The 16,025-nt window shown below is 28.2% G+C and overlaps 1 protein-coding gene and 1 long non-coding RNA gene across 35 annotated transcripts in view; one reads left to right on the forward strand and one right to left on the reverse strand.

The window, feature by feature from the left end:
* LOC148232911 (CUGBP Elav-like family member 1) overlaps window positions 1-16,025 on the reverse strand; it is a 263,128-nt gene that overhangs the window by 19,401 nt on the left and 227,702 nt on the right. For 11 of the 34 annotated variants that reach the window (XM_088190765.1, XM_088190760.1, XM_088190753.1 and 8 more), the window contains exon 2: window positions 5,484-5,727. The exons of 17 other annotated variants lie outside the window; for them this stretch is intronic. In XM_088190765.1, the coding sequence (XP_088046891.1) occupies window positions 5,484-5,613 (130 nt within the window). In that variant the 5' untranslated portion in view covers window positions 5,614-5,727. Of the gene's footprint in view, window positions 1-5,483; window positions 5,760-16,025 lie in introns of all 34 variants that reach the window. 6 more of the 34 variants (XM_088190768.1, XM_088190766.1, XM_088190761.1 and 3 more) reach the window with 3 other exon arrangements.
* On the forward strand, window positions 9,573-13,958 carry LOC148232912 (uncharacterized). Its single transcript, XR_015810523.1, has 2 exons — window positions 9,573-10,294; window positions 11,335-13,958. It is a non-coding gene; the product is annotated as an uncharacterized LOC148232912 (long non-coding RNA).

Consider the following 16,025-nt stretch of genomic DNA (forward strand, 5'->3'; position numbering starts at 1 on the left):
GAGTAGGGCAATCTGAAGAAGACAGACATAATTGTGAGAAAAAACCTCTTTGATTTTGCAAATTGAACACACTGATATTTTATTTATCAGAATCAGAATATTTAAAGTATTTCTTTCCACTCAAGCGATTAACTTTCGCCCCTCATTTATTATGACTAAGCAATGTGACTCGTATGATATACATATGTACATATCAAATATTCATTTATCAGTCACAAAAATGTACCTTTATCGGACCACATGGGATGGGTGTAACAGATAGAGATAACGGCCGTACAGTGCTGCAAAGTGAAAGATGTAACATCCACAACGATGGGCAGAAGTACAGTTGGCAAAATTGCGCAAACATGGGAGTGTCGGTTTGTTTAGCAACGTTTTGAAATTACATCTTGTACGTGCATCACGGCCTGACGGGTATCATCACGCCTTTGCCTCCTTCAAAATACACGGTTTTATTTCTTTAAAACGAAAGTAATACTGCTTTGTGTAATTATGGCGGGTTAATGGAGGTGATGCTCGATTTGAGCCGAGCAGCGACGAAATTGAAAGTAGCTTTCATAATATAATCTAAACATAGTATGTATGAAGATGTGCTAATCAAACATTGTCAGGCGAACGGCATATTAAAGTGGGTAATTTAGAGTTTCATACGTATAGGCATGAGTGGGTAATTAATCGATTTTGAAAGTTAATATAGCAATCAATTAGACTGATTATATGCTACTGGCGATACGCCTTGACTAATTTCAATCTAAACTATTAATTTTATCAATTTGATTAAATATTGGAGTATTGTGTAATTTAATAATACATACTAATGTGTATACTCAATGTTATACCAACAAGCATACAATATATTTAAAATACAACACAGCTAATTTTAATAAAGATAAAAGTAAAAGTGGCATTTGAGTTTTAGAAATATCAATGTTTATATCAACAAAGTGAATTACTAAACTAACTTACAATTCATTAGAAAAAATAGACGATAGTCGAGTTTTCTAAACGGTTTGAATAGGAATATTTTTTTATCTTATTATAGAGCAGCGTTTTCCAAATGGAATTCTGTGAGGTAAATCTAAAGGTGACACACAAAAAACTTTTACAAAATATTAAGTGATCTTGACAGCCAGTGTTAAGTAGCGGTGAGAAGATAGAATCACTTATGGATATATTATTAACATGAATAAAATAAACATTTAAAAACAAAAATAAATTACTTGAAAAATATTGTTAATTTACATTCGGGAGTTTCTCAAGGGTCCAACCTGAGCCCCATACTCTTCACGTTATTTATTGATGACATAAATACGGCAGTTAAAAATTGAAGCTTTATTCTGTTATTGAACGAAAGAAATTTTTATTGGGTATATCTCATAGATAATATTTTAATTAAACAAATATAATTAATACAAGAGATATTACATTGAGTTATAATGTTGAACCATAAGATTCTATATTATCTGAATATCTATAAATTCACAATAAACTTTATAATAAAACATAGAAATGATTTTCTATGTATAAAAATATATAGTTTTTATAATTATATTTTATTTTCAAACGAATTAGTATTATTACCAAAATGTTATATGATACTATACTTAAAACCATTAAGCTAAAGTTCTTATTGCCACATGCATTTTCTTTGTTAAAAATAGATTCTGGAACGCATGTTGATGGTTATGTTTTTCTTAAGCAACACTTCCAACATAAAAAAAATCCGGAGTGCCATTCCGGGTTTTGCAGTTTAAAACAAGATGCATCAGAATAGAATTTTCTCTAGTACTTAATAATACGATAAATAAATACATGAGCATTTATAAATAAAACAAACAACAGATTAGATCTAACAGTTTTCTTAGAATTTAGTTATTCTTAAAAGCAGCCATTTTGTTTGTATGTTTTATGTATTAAAAATAAATTTACGTAGCAGATGTGAACAATAAAAATTTAAGAACAGACGCAGTATGAATTGTATTGCATAATTCTAATTAAGTATTGATATATTTTTACAAGTTGAGCAAAAAATATGCTTTAATACTGAGAATTATGATTGTTTCACAATATTCATATTCTAACTTACTAAGTATTTAATTTAATGAATACTTTCCCAGAAATTCTTATGGTCACACGTGCGTTGTATTTTTTCTGTTTTTTCGAATCCACTTATTTATTGTTCAGAGTTCAGAGACCCATCAAAATTAATCTCTTGTAATTTGAGTCCGGTGAAATGTCAACAAGAAATTTATCCGAGCACACCAAATACTATAATTCGATGCCCTGTATCGCTGTGTTAATTAATGACAAAAATCAATAATACACTGTTCCAATAAACACTAGAAAGCGATATGTGTATGATGAGCCCCTATGTAAATATTGGTTATTCATGAACATTCTGTTACGTATGTGTTGATTTTACGTAAAAATAAATTGTTTAGATTAAATTTGTACATGTTTGAAATTTTAAATAAGATTCGACTAATGTATATCAATATTTATATTTTAAATTATTTAAAATGATTTAAAAATAATTATTGTAAGACTTGATTTAAGAAAAGTGAATTGTTTGACTCATTTAAAAAAATTGATAACGTGTGTTTTTGTCATTGTTTTCTATTTATATTGGTTTAAGCTGATTTGTAGAATCAGCTGTCTGAATTTGACATGAGGTTAAACATTTGGTCATGTTATTTTTATAGGCAAAGCTTTAAGTATACATAAAATAAATTGGAATGGATAATATGAATAAGATGAATCTCATCAGTAATAAATGTTTATTAATCATTTAAAATGGTTTGTAAAAGTGCAATAATAAAATTAATATTAATACTCTCAATGTGTATATTTGTCATAAATATTAAATTATATAAACAATTATAAGGAAAATTAAAATAAAGTAGATTTTGAAATAGTTTATACTGTAGTACACTTAAAAGTAGCTCAATTATTTATTTTTTAATAAATACTATTCGATATTTATTATTAAACACTTAAATTTACTTGAAATTGCTATATTAAATTTTCACAATTTGTTGACTCAAAGAAACTTTACAATTAGAATTTTAATCATTCAATTAAATATTAAGTTACTTTTAAGTCTATTGTTTATTTACAATAAATCATAATTAAATAATCTTAATTACGTATTTATTATTTTAATTCCAAATATTAAAAAATATACATTTATTTTTGTTTAATAGCACTACATTTGAGATATTATAATAAAAAACGCATCTTATTATAGATCTTGTGACACGTTAAAAATTATCCCAGTAAAGATTATTGTACTCAAAAAATAATATATTATTTACTTAAATAGCTTATGATTATTTATATTTTACAATATCAGCTATTCACGTTTTTACTGTTAAGGTGTTAAAAATTCGCTTAAAAAATATATAGTGGCGCTCTTTAATATAGCTTAAATATTTATTATATTTAATTACTGATATATTACTGATATATATGATTTAAAAAAAGAATCTAAAATTGTCCAAAAATCACTTTAAAGTATTCTATTCTATATTTTAAATATAATTCACAATATTACATTTATATTTATTTTAAATATAAAACTTTTTAATTGAGAGCTTTTATATTTGAGTGCCACAAACTATAAATAAGAAATAGCTTATTTATTACATAAGATATGAAGTACTGTTTTATAATTTTTGTTTTTAACTTTTTCTTTATTTATAGGGGGTTCTTCAAGGGTCCAATCTAGGTCCTCTGCTATTTACGTTATTTATTAAGGAGATAAATTTAAGATTTCTTTTGAAAGCAGATGATTTAAAATTGTTAAAAAGCGTTAGATCTGTTGCAGATTCTTTCTCTCTACAGTGTGATTTAGATTATGTATGGAGATGGACTTCCGTCAACTGTCTGCCTTTTAGTGTTGGAAAGTGGCATACTATGTCATTTATTCACCCCGTCCACCATCCGTTTATTTCTATGATTTCGGTGGAAACATTTTCACTACAAAACTTCCAATAAAGATCTCAGAACCACTTTTGAGAGCATATGAAGATTCTCACTACACGAAAATATTCGTCTGTTATTCACGTCCTCGATGACATTTTAGTTCGCAGCATTATTAAATCTAAATCTGTAATTTAAAATCCCCGAATAACTCCTTTTTATTTTAAAAAGTTCAGTAATAATTCTTGAGATATCTTTATAAGAGGATATTTGGTTGTTATCTGTTCTTGTCTCCCAACACATTTCTTTTAGAAGCAGAAAGTTATATGTTGCTAAGTATTTTTGCAAAATACTGAAGGGTGCTGTCGACAGTTAAACTTTTCTTGAGTAATTCTAGTTTTATGTTCTGAAACATCTTCGAGAATCACAATCGCGTCCTCTCTTGATGCTCGTTAGAGCCAGGACGTCCGCACTAGCCGACTCGTCTATGGGTGTCGCCACCCGGATCCTCAATACGCTGTCATTGAACATTGATCTGTTTAATGTCAGCTAAGTGGAGCTTGTCCAGTTCGTATCATTTAATTTTAATAATTTATAGTTTTGTATTACATATTTTTTTGTATTAAAGATGCATTATATTTTGTATTAAAATTACATTTAATATAAGTGAATACATATAATATAATTTAAATTTAAGATATAAGAGAGCAACGAAAATGTCTATATTGCAAAATATTTTGGAACTCAAGTTGTAAATCTGCAGTCTTTACAAACATTGTCGTAAATTAAAAATTATATAGATTAAAATTATATAAATAGTATAAAGTTACCTTTAAAATTTAATAAATACGGTTTATATTTTTTTCGATAACTTAAAGACAAAATGTCGATTTTAATCATCACCGTTCGTAGACTGGAAGCCATATTTCATGTATATATTATATGTTGAAGTAAAAACTTGTAATTTTTTTAGAAACAGTGTGTATTTAAAAGAAACTAAGTTATAATTTTATATATTAGATATTGCTAAAAATTATTTTTTATCAAATAAATCACAAAATATCCTGTTTTTTATCACTTGTGAGTAATATATTGCTGATTTGTAAAGTGTCTATTTATATATTATATTGCTTATTTATCTAAATTATGATTTTTATTGTTGTTATTAATTTTTATTTTTCGTTGTTATATTAAAAAAATATTTAAACTCACTTAAATGTAGCCTATTTATTTAATTATTATTAGCACTATTGTATATTTATAAATACATTAATCATATGAGTAATATTTATAACTGATAAATAAAATTTCGCAACCGATTTCCAGTTGATTCATATTGTTTCAGTATTCGGTAAACACAATAGCGATATTTAATTATCGCAATTTGTAGACTCAGAGCCATTTTCCATATATATGCTAACTATATATATATATTTATATTAAGCGTAGTATAATATGTCCGTTTATCTAAGACAGCTTAGATCATCATTTTTGCCTCAAAGGCAACTAATTTCTACAAAATTAACATATACAAAACTTCCATCTTCATCTTCATCACTAACCTGGAATTAAATAGGGGGTTGGATTCGGCGCCGGCAGCCAATACGCAGAGCTGATGGCCGGGTAGGAACCACCGCCACCCCCCGGCGGCGTGGTGGTACCGTTCTGTTTCACCTTGCTTTTCATAGCCATCTCACATCACAACACTTGGTGGTATAAAACCGAGTCATAGCACCATTTCGCACTACTCACAAATTCAAAAAGTCTTCAAAAATCACTTGAAAATTACAAAAATTCTTCAGCCATCTGCAAATTTTCAACGTCCAAGGTGAAGTCTACTATGCGAGAAATCACAGAGAAATTGACAAATGGCTCGCGTCCGAAGGTTGATGGGTACGTCCGCGACGAGACCATTGGAAATAGCAACTGGTGAAGAGTGCAGAACGACCGCCCCTCCCCCCGTAGCACCCCCCCTCACCCAGTCTCTAGCGAGTATCGATAACCGAGTCGACTAGCATTAAAAAATTATCACGTAGTGTCGTGTGACGGCCGCGCACTGTGCGCTCCAGGTGCGAATGAGTTTGTCAGGAATACCAAACATCTTTGTAGATGTTAAAAAAAACAGTAATTAAACATCAGATGTGTTTTATTAATATTAGGTTTTTTCGACTTATTAAATTCCAATTTATAAAGCCTCATATTTATTCAATTTAATTAAATGTGTACCAAAATACATTTCGAACACATCTCAAAATCTCGTGCTCATCGCTCGTAAGGAGGCACTATACTTTGCTAATATTTTAATATACAATATTTTTAAGGAATATATTTAAACTGTGATTCTTTTGAATGAACTTATCAAACATCACAAGATATATGTACTTTTAAAACATTTTAAAATATGACATTTTAAAGCAAAAATAGCCCATTATTAGAGAATTTTAAATTCCTTATATACAACGTAGCTCGATTTTTTTTAATCATCATGATATTCATCCGTGAGATTCAGAAAATATAGGAAAACCTAACGTATGATGGTTCAATTTTGATGTCCCAGACAACTGCAATTAAAAAAGTTTTCAATCGAATATTCGATTATTTGAATTATTCACCCGATTTTAAATAATATGATTCGAATATTCGTTTATACTATCGCAAATGAAATTTGAAAAGCATCTTAGAATGAAGCAATTTGTATACTTGAGCAACACAGGTAATCGTTTTCTCTTTCAATAAACTCTAGTGCCGCTCCAAAACCCATGGTCCTTTATGGGTCTTATATTTTGTTTAAATGCTAAACAATAAGACGCTTCTTTCTACAAAAAAAATGCTTATAGGCATTTGAAAAACATCTGTAAATATAATGTATTGGCTGTTACTACTATGACCGAAATTCGCAGAATTCGTTCGTTGAAAGAAATTATGAAAGAAAAAAGTGTTGGAAAAACCCACCATTTATTATCATTTAAAACCTATCTCAAAAACAGTTTGTGAAGTTCGTGTAACGTTTTTGAATTTGTTGTTTCAAGACGCAAATATTTTATTTCAATTAGGTTAATATTTATAGTTACATATTTAATTTATATGAAAACCACACAAAAAAAAAAATACTGTATGTGTCTCTAATTCGTTCCAAACATTATCAGATATTGTATATATAATAAATTCGACAAAATTATGTATTTAAAATGTTCTATAAATTTTGCAACAAATTTTAATTCTGGTATTTAAGATAACTAAAATGATTTAAGATAACTAAAATACCTGATCAAAAAGTATCTAATAAAAAATTAAGCATTTACCTTTTGACGCTTTTACTAATTAGTAATTTGTATAGCATTGTGTAATGCATATTTTATAAAATTAAAAATGTTTAACCATTATCTTTACTAATTTTTAATAAATCATTAAAATAATTAGCAAAAATTTTACAACAATTTAATTAATTTTTGCACTAATAGACTAAATAAATTATTATCGGTAAAATCCGAAAAAATCCAAATATTAGAATACTTTATCCATTTTTTATTCAATATTCGAATAGTTGCGAGCTATGAATAATTGAAAATCCTATTTTGAGTCCAAGTCTTTCAGGTATTGGTAACCGATTCAAGCCACTGCTCTATTGTGCTAGTGAGTGAATACATATTTATACTGTATAAAATGAAATTTACGCAGTTTTATTATATAAATAAATTTAAATTAGTAGTTTTATTTACTATATTCTGCATATATTATACCATTATATCTTATTGGCCATAAATTCATAAAAAAATACATTTTTAAGTACATTTACAAGTAAGAAGGTCCTACATAATTTATTATAAGATGATTATCTAGATTTCAAAGGCTGTATATACTTTTGAGAAATTTATAGAAATCTAAAGCAAATATATCAATGCTTCCTAAGAACAAAATTTATTCACTGCTAAAAATTAGTAAGAAAATTAGAAAATATCGTAATATATGTCGATCCTGATGACGAAAGAGCTTTAAAGGTTAAAAGAGGGAAAAAACTATTTTAATGCAATATGAAGAAATTTATAAAGAGATAAAAACAGTAGCCAGGAAGTAACTTCGAATGAATCAGATTTTATAAATATTTTAGCTGACAGTTACAGTGACTTCGAAGTAAAATTTTGTGCATATATTATGTATATTTTAAATTAACTTTAATTACTACAGATGCTATGGTAATTTATAGGTTTATACATAAAGATTTTTTAATGAGGATAAAATTTTTTTATTCTGAAACATGTCTTATTTTAGGTGGTTTTTAGTTGCCATATAAATTGAGGGATTATATAGTAATGTTTTTACAGTAAAATATAGCTATATAAATATAATGTATTTACAGGTTGTTTTATAAAAGTACCTAATATTTAGTGGCGGTATAAAACGCTATATATTATATATATTTTAAATACTATTATACAAAAAAAATCTGCTTAAATTACTGAAATTATGCCAACGATTTGACAATGAATCTCTTGTTCATAAAAATCTTTTATTTTTTGCGGTTGGTAAGTCGGCAATTATTGATTTTATAATATAACTTTGACTATTAAATTTCGTATTTCTAGGATATAAATCAGGATGAAGCAAAAATTTACGACTATAAAGTTTATCATTATTATAGAACAGTACTTTCATTTCAACGTGATTCGGCTGTAATGATTTTGCCTATTTTAAAAAACGATCGATAAATATATTTTCGTATTAGTAATAAATTTATAAAAAAATAATGCTATTAATAAACAAAACAAAGAATGTAAAAAAATAATATAGTGATTACTCATCAATATTAATATAAGTATATATGAGTAATAATATAAAGAAATATATTATTTTTAATTAAATTTATACATATATAGAACAAAAAATATCATTTAAGAAAGTGCAATAAATAATACTTTTAACCCAATATTGACGGTGACTAGAAGCATGCTTTTAGTTTGATCATCATCTCAAAACATATATTTCCTAAGATGATATTAAGATCGATAATACAGCTTCAGATACTTTATTAAAAAATTAACTGATCCAACATCATCAATATAGTAGTCCCAAATGGTTCGGCAAGTAAAGGGTTAATAATCGCAATATCTGAACGATTATTAGAAAGGGCGAGGTGTCTATTTTTAATGTTTAAAACATAATCTACTGCACTGTATTATGTTATAAATATATTAAACTAGGCACTAGATATTATATATGAATTAATTATTCTTCGTAGATAGAGCCAACACAATATGAGCTGTTCCAGAATATATTATTTTCTTTATTTAATCTATCTATTCATTTAGATTTAATTAATGCTTGATTGTCGATGAGCTATTTCGACCTACGCATTGGGCAAGCACAGGTATGCATATGCAGTACTACACATGTGTCATGCCGAGCACGTAATGCGCCTAATGCGATTGTATTATATACGAACTTGCATTCATGCCCGACTATGAGCTACTTAGCGTATTATATGCGCACATGTGTGGATGCCTGAGCTCGTAACAAACCATGCTAAGCTGATACTATTAAAAACGAGATGATATTATTAGAATAAATCATTAAATAGTGTCAGGTTTTCAATATAGTTTGGTGAGATGAATTGGAACAATTTTATTAGAGAACATTGAATTTTAATTTGTGACTTTTTAAATGTTGGTTGAATCGTGTATGTCTGCTTTTGGCTTAAAAACATACTAAAACAATATATGCTAAAAAGAGATAAAGCGCAAAAATAGTTTACAAACAAATCGTCGTGTGATAAATAAGAAAATGCTTTAAACAAAAAAAAAAAACAAGAGCCAAAAACTTAAACAAATTTCTTAAGTAAGTAACAAAACCATTTATTTAAATTTATATAAATTGTGAAAATCATGGAAGTTAAGTAAATGGGCCTTGTATAAATACATTGACATATAAAAACAAACTTTGAAATCTAACAATATGTACTTCTCTTCTATTACATCATGCAAAGATTCTTTTGCTTATTTACGATGAAGAATGGATCATACATTCAGTAATAAAAATAGTTTTCATTAAAAATACAATGTTGTATCACACACTTAAAAGACGATTTATCTCTAGAATTAGGATTTGTGTATAGTGATCTACAGTCAGTATTGTCCATTACGAGATTCTCGGCAAAGACCAAGCGATTACGGATCTATTATATGCAACTGGAACGTGCAAAGGATGTGTTAGCTCAGAAATTGCACTATAAATTTAATACTTCGCACTATACATACTTTAGCGTGCTGTTTACCTTTACATATGTTGACAGTCGCAAAACGTCCATTAACTGTTCGAACCAAAACCTAACTTAAACGAATTAACAAAACATAGACCACACCAAGGACGTTATATGGGGGTGAAGAAGGGGGGATAATTTGGCCAGAAAAATGCATTTTTTATTTTTTTATTAAATCTTCTATTGTAACCTGACAGGCGTAAGTTCAATGCGTTACAACAGGGTAAATATGTACCAACTGAGTAAGTCAATTAGATATAATGAATACCTATAAATAAGTATTATTCACCAGATTGAAAGTCTGGGAGCCGGTGACTTCTATATTAATAAGTTAAATTATTATGTATAGATGTCACTGCAGCTGAAGCCGGTTTTTTTATAATAGCGCATTTTTTATAAATAAAAATTCGAGTGCCGCTGCCGGGGCTCGAACCCGCAACCTCAGAGCTACTAGTCTGAGACGTTACGGACTACGCTATTCCATCCTTGAATTTAATGAAATGCTATGAATCTTAACCCTTTGGAGTCCTTATTGGACATCTGTTTTTTTACTGGCAGCTCCTATGTTCATAAGGTCTGGATATTATATCTTAAAATTAATAATATTATGAATAAGATAAATAAGAATACTAAATAAATAAAAAGTATTTCAAATATTTAATTTATTATGTAAATATCTCTACATAATTTAATAAAATAATTTAAAAAAATTCTTGAATTAATAGCAAATAAATATAATTAAAAAAAAAAATTATTATATTTTTTAAATTAATATAATACTATTTATATTATAAATATATAATTTACTTTCTTTCTAATTCTGGCAAAAAAATAATAAAAATATTATACACATAAAATACAATAAATATTTTTTCCTTTTTAATATATCATATTTAATGATCATTAAATATATTTATTCGAAATGGTTTGGACTTGGGGCAATTGGCCTACGAAGGGATAATGAAGTGAAATATTAAAAAGAACGACCATAGCCTAGCCAACTTTTGCCCCCCCCCCTCTGGAAACAGCCAAAAGAATGTCCTTATATATATATATATATATATATATATATATATATATATATATATATATATATATATATATATATATATATATATATATATACAAACAAACCAAATATGTATATATTTTATGGCAAGGGATATCATGGGGGGGAGAAAAGGAGAGGGTATTTGGTCTTACATTAAATTTTTTTAAAGAAAATGCATTTGATGAAATATTATGAATCTTAACGAAATCGAAATATAAAAAAACGATGGGCAAATTTTTGCCTCCCCCTCTGTAAAAATCTGACCTGTTCCTGATTTACGTACGATATATTATATAATATTTTGTTGTGCAAAGTACTAAATTTATAGTGCAAATAAATATTACCGGTTCAGAAACAGCTACGGATAATTAAGCGCAAGAAGGTTTTGTTCTTATAAGTAAATTTAATACCTTTTATTGTGAGATACAAAAAAAAAGTTTGTGCATTAAGATATAAAATCCTATCTCACCTTTCATATTCCCCTGATATTTGAATGATTTTTTGCTTTTATATATACAACGTTTCATATCAATTTCGCTAGTATATGCATCTAAATAGGAACTTATAATTGCTAGGTCTATAATCAAACATAATCATGTAAAAAGTATTTATTACAAAGACGTGTCTACCGTGAGAATAGAACATGTCATATATACGCGTTAAAAGCGCAATAAATAAAAATGGTATTAGTCTTTACGAAGTGCATATATATTTGTCATCCCCAAATTCATCAAGCGTGCCTTTACAAACTTCATACTTCAACGGTCACACAACGATTATTTTATAAACATACCTAAATCCAATGCTAAATCATTGCTTGGCGAGCAAAGTAACCAAGCGTATATAAGCGCATACATAGCACATATTATTCGCTTCCATTTGGAATTCACTAAGATAGAAACCTTTCTAAAGAACCTTTAATAGTTACACATGACTCGGTGAAACAAGAAAGCAGCCGCTTCTCTCTACACATCAACTCTGACCCAGTTAAGACGTCTGATGCAACCAAGGCTATAAGAACGTATTTATAGTACTCAAATTTTTCTGCACAGTAATAATAAATTATAAATAAACTTTGCCTTATATTAAAATATACAATAACAAAGAGTCTGGTTTCGCGCTAAAGCATTTCCATTGAACAAAAAAATCATTTTCACCACTTCAGTCAGAACTTCATTCAAAACTATCACTTTCGACTTGGAATCAACGAGATTTCAGTCAAATTTTGATTCACGCTAAATCGACCTTTACAAGACCGATACAAATCGAATTAACATGATACATCTCAGGTACGTTAAAAGAAAGATATGTGAAAGTGAGTATGGAATTTTTTCTTTATTTTAAACGTTGAATAGATCCCATTCGGCAAAAGTTTGGATATCCCTGGTGTATGGCATACATTTGTCCAATAAGAAGAATAGCAAAAATAATATCTTGCAATTCTTTTTTGGTACGGCTTGGTTAGCACCAGTACCAAATCACAGCAATTAGCACATGTGCCATAAGTAGGAGAGAACGACTCGCAGGCGTTTGCAAATATATTTACATACTATTTTTTAGCACACGTGTGAGCGTGTCACGAACGATAAATACTCTTAAGAGTTTACGTAATGTTCTATTGACAATTGAACGTGATGATGCTAATAGGAGAGACTCTTGGACGCCATTGGGTATGTATGAATTGAGATTTTGTGCAGATGCACACCAGGAGCTGCCAATCGAGCGACTGATAAATAAAATCTAGTATATAATAGTGTACATTGATTCGTGCGTACATATCATAGTAGTTACAAAGGAAATTTTGAAAGTATAAAATAAATTCTAGTGAAACATGGAAGAAATTTTTTTCTGTTTCAAAGATTACCAACACAGTTGTGCACGTGTTTAACATAGCCGTATCAATTTATAATCTTGAAAAGTGCAGAAGAAGAAGCTGCCGTTAAAATTCGCCACAAATATGTTTCTATTCATGGACAGTGAAAATATGGTATAAAGTATCGTGAATTAAACAGGTTCAAGTAAACTCAATGAAAAAATTGTTAGTGATTAATTGTGAAGGATTAGACTTCTATAATGTTGGAATTAACAAACTTGTTTCTAGGCTTAAAACATATGTACATGTCAATAGTGACTATATTAAAAAATAAATTAATGGGTGTTCTAAAAATTATTTGAGTCAATCTTAAAATAAATTGTTTTTTGAACTTTGCATTTTAACTTTTTGCATATCTATCAGAAAAATAATATAATTTCTCTCACTAGTTTTACAATTCTCATTACAGTAAAGTAGGTGTAATATGTACGTATAAGTTTGGGCTATAATTTGTACAACTTATGGTTGACGGTTTATTGCAGCTATAAACCTAAGTAATATACGTTACAAAGATATACGTTCAACAAATTTATTTGTAGAAAGTTATACTCATTGTAAGAATATTTATTTCAGATATTTAAGGTTGTTTAGCGTCTTATGAAGCTTCTGGACCAAAAATTATAATAGTACAATTAGTATATAAAATAAACATAAAGTTAAAGTAATGTTTTTTGTATACTATATATTAATCAAATTATTTGTTAAATATCATTAGGTAGAATAAAATCATATTGCCATTGCCATACCGATTTTTTATTTTATATACCCGAAATATAACTATATTTGGCAAATGTTATACAATATATTATAGATCTGCCACGTTTTTATTGTATATAAAAAACAATATCCTCATTTTCATCGTTGTCATGATAAGACGTGACGTTTTCAAAGTCTTCTCGGTGACGAAAGAGACGGTGACGCTAATGGAGCGCTGCATCAGCGCTCAGAATCTAAATTGGTCTCTTTTTTGTTCTCATCTCGTCTCCAAATGAGTGCCGGAGGCTTTTTTGATCATTACTCGTCAATGGCGTTAATTTCCGACGCTGAAAAACGCCGATGTAAGAAAATTACTAGATGAAAATAATAGAAGAATAAAAAAATCGCCCACGCTAGAAGAAGACCAGTCGAGAAAAACGGAGAAGACAAATCGCTTCAGACGAACCGAGGCCGGTGGCGTTCTTCTTCATATTTTACTATTAAACGATCATTAAAAGTGGGATTTGTTCCAAACAGGACAAAAAACATAAACATACATTCGTCCAAAATAACGGCTATATATAAATATTAGAGATATAGAGAGTTTTGTCACTCGCGGGCGTGAAACAATTTTTGAAGCGAGCTTGTTATGTTATCAGTGTTGAATATTGCAGATATTAAATATACACAATAATAGGTAATAATATTATATAAATTTAAAGTAATATAAACACGGCATACAATTTATTTTTGAGAAAGATATGTTACAGTAAACGCATGATCGCGATTAAGACATGAACATTTTCCTGTTTGTTTATTGAATTGTGTTTGATTAGTAAATCATAATAGGTAATCGAAATAGTTCAAAATTGACTTTCGATAAAAACAAGGATCTTGGCTGGAAGGTTTTATCTCATCCACTTGATTCCCCAGACCTTGCTCCTTTAGACTCTTATTTATTTCAGCCGATGCAACACTACTTCGACGGAAAAATTCAAAATGCAAACGATGGCAAATCAAAATATTATGAATTAAAACTTCCAATATTTTATGCTAATATAATTAAAACATTGACCAAGTGATAAGGTTAAATATTTAGAAATACATTATATTCGGAAACATTAATATAAAAATAAATATTTTTTAGTTTCATTAAAAATTGACATTTATTTCTGAATTACCTAATACTGTTACAATTAACATGTATTACCAGTAACGTTTTATTTTCTCTAGTATAAATATAATTTCATCAAATCCGCGAGTACAATATAGCTGAAAATTGATTTACGATTTCACTGCTCAGTAGTAGTAAAAATGTATTTTTTCATAAATGGATGATTTTGTACGCATATTTACGTAACGTCACTTAATTTGACAAAATATTACAATATTTCAAAGAAATTAAACCAAACTCAAACCTAAACTTTAACAAATAAAACTTGGGTTAGTTTTAGTTTAGGTTAGGTTTGAGTTTGAACAGTTCGTAACTGGCAAATTAGGCAACATATAATTTCACTAGTGTCAATAAATTAAATTAAATTATCGTTAGTAGAAATATATAGCCACCGGTACAAATATATTTGGATATGATTTCACTGAAACGCCAGTGAAAATATAATATTACTGGTGATATACATTCAATGTAACATATGCACATTAGCCTAAACGTATGATATAAAAAAAATATAGAATGCAATAGCTGTATTCTGAAACACGTTGATTTATTTCTTTAACGTAAAAACAGGTTATCTAAAAGTAATAAAAAAAACATAGAACAAAAATAAAAAAACAATCAAGAGGAAGTTATTATTTTTATAATTAACGTTATCGCGAAGAACAAGCCATTAACGGCTCTTTAATTTGCTATTGTTAACTAATTGAAACTCCTTAAGTATAATATAACCATTAATCACTGTAGTGGTTGTGTTATCTGATGTTGTTTTTTAAATATATGAACAACTCTAAATTGAAATAAATAAATAATACTAGACTTGAAGACTAAGTTCCTCTGAAGGAATAATAATATAACTGTAGATTAAATAAATACTTTTATTTTTCTGATCCAAATTGGATCAAGATCTATAAATAAGCCATATTAAATGGTCGTAACCTTTACATTTTAATCGATTATCTGAGTGTGGATTATTCGTGCTTGAAATAAATTAAGTTTTTAATCAGAATGTGCGTTTGTTATAAATGTTGTATATGAAGCAAACGGCTTGGTAAGATAA

Source organism: Plectrocnemia conspersa, unplaced genomic scaffold, assembly GCF_051122295.1.
Source record: "Plectrocnemia conspersa isolate PC_06_02 unplaced genomic scaffold, ASM5112229v1 ptg000008l, whole genome shotgun sequence".
NCBI classification, from domain to species: Eukaryota; Metazoa; Arthropoda; class Insecta; order Trichoptera; family Polycentropodidae; genus Plectrocnemia; species Plectrocnemia conspersa.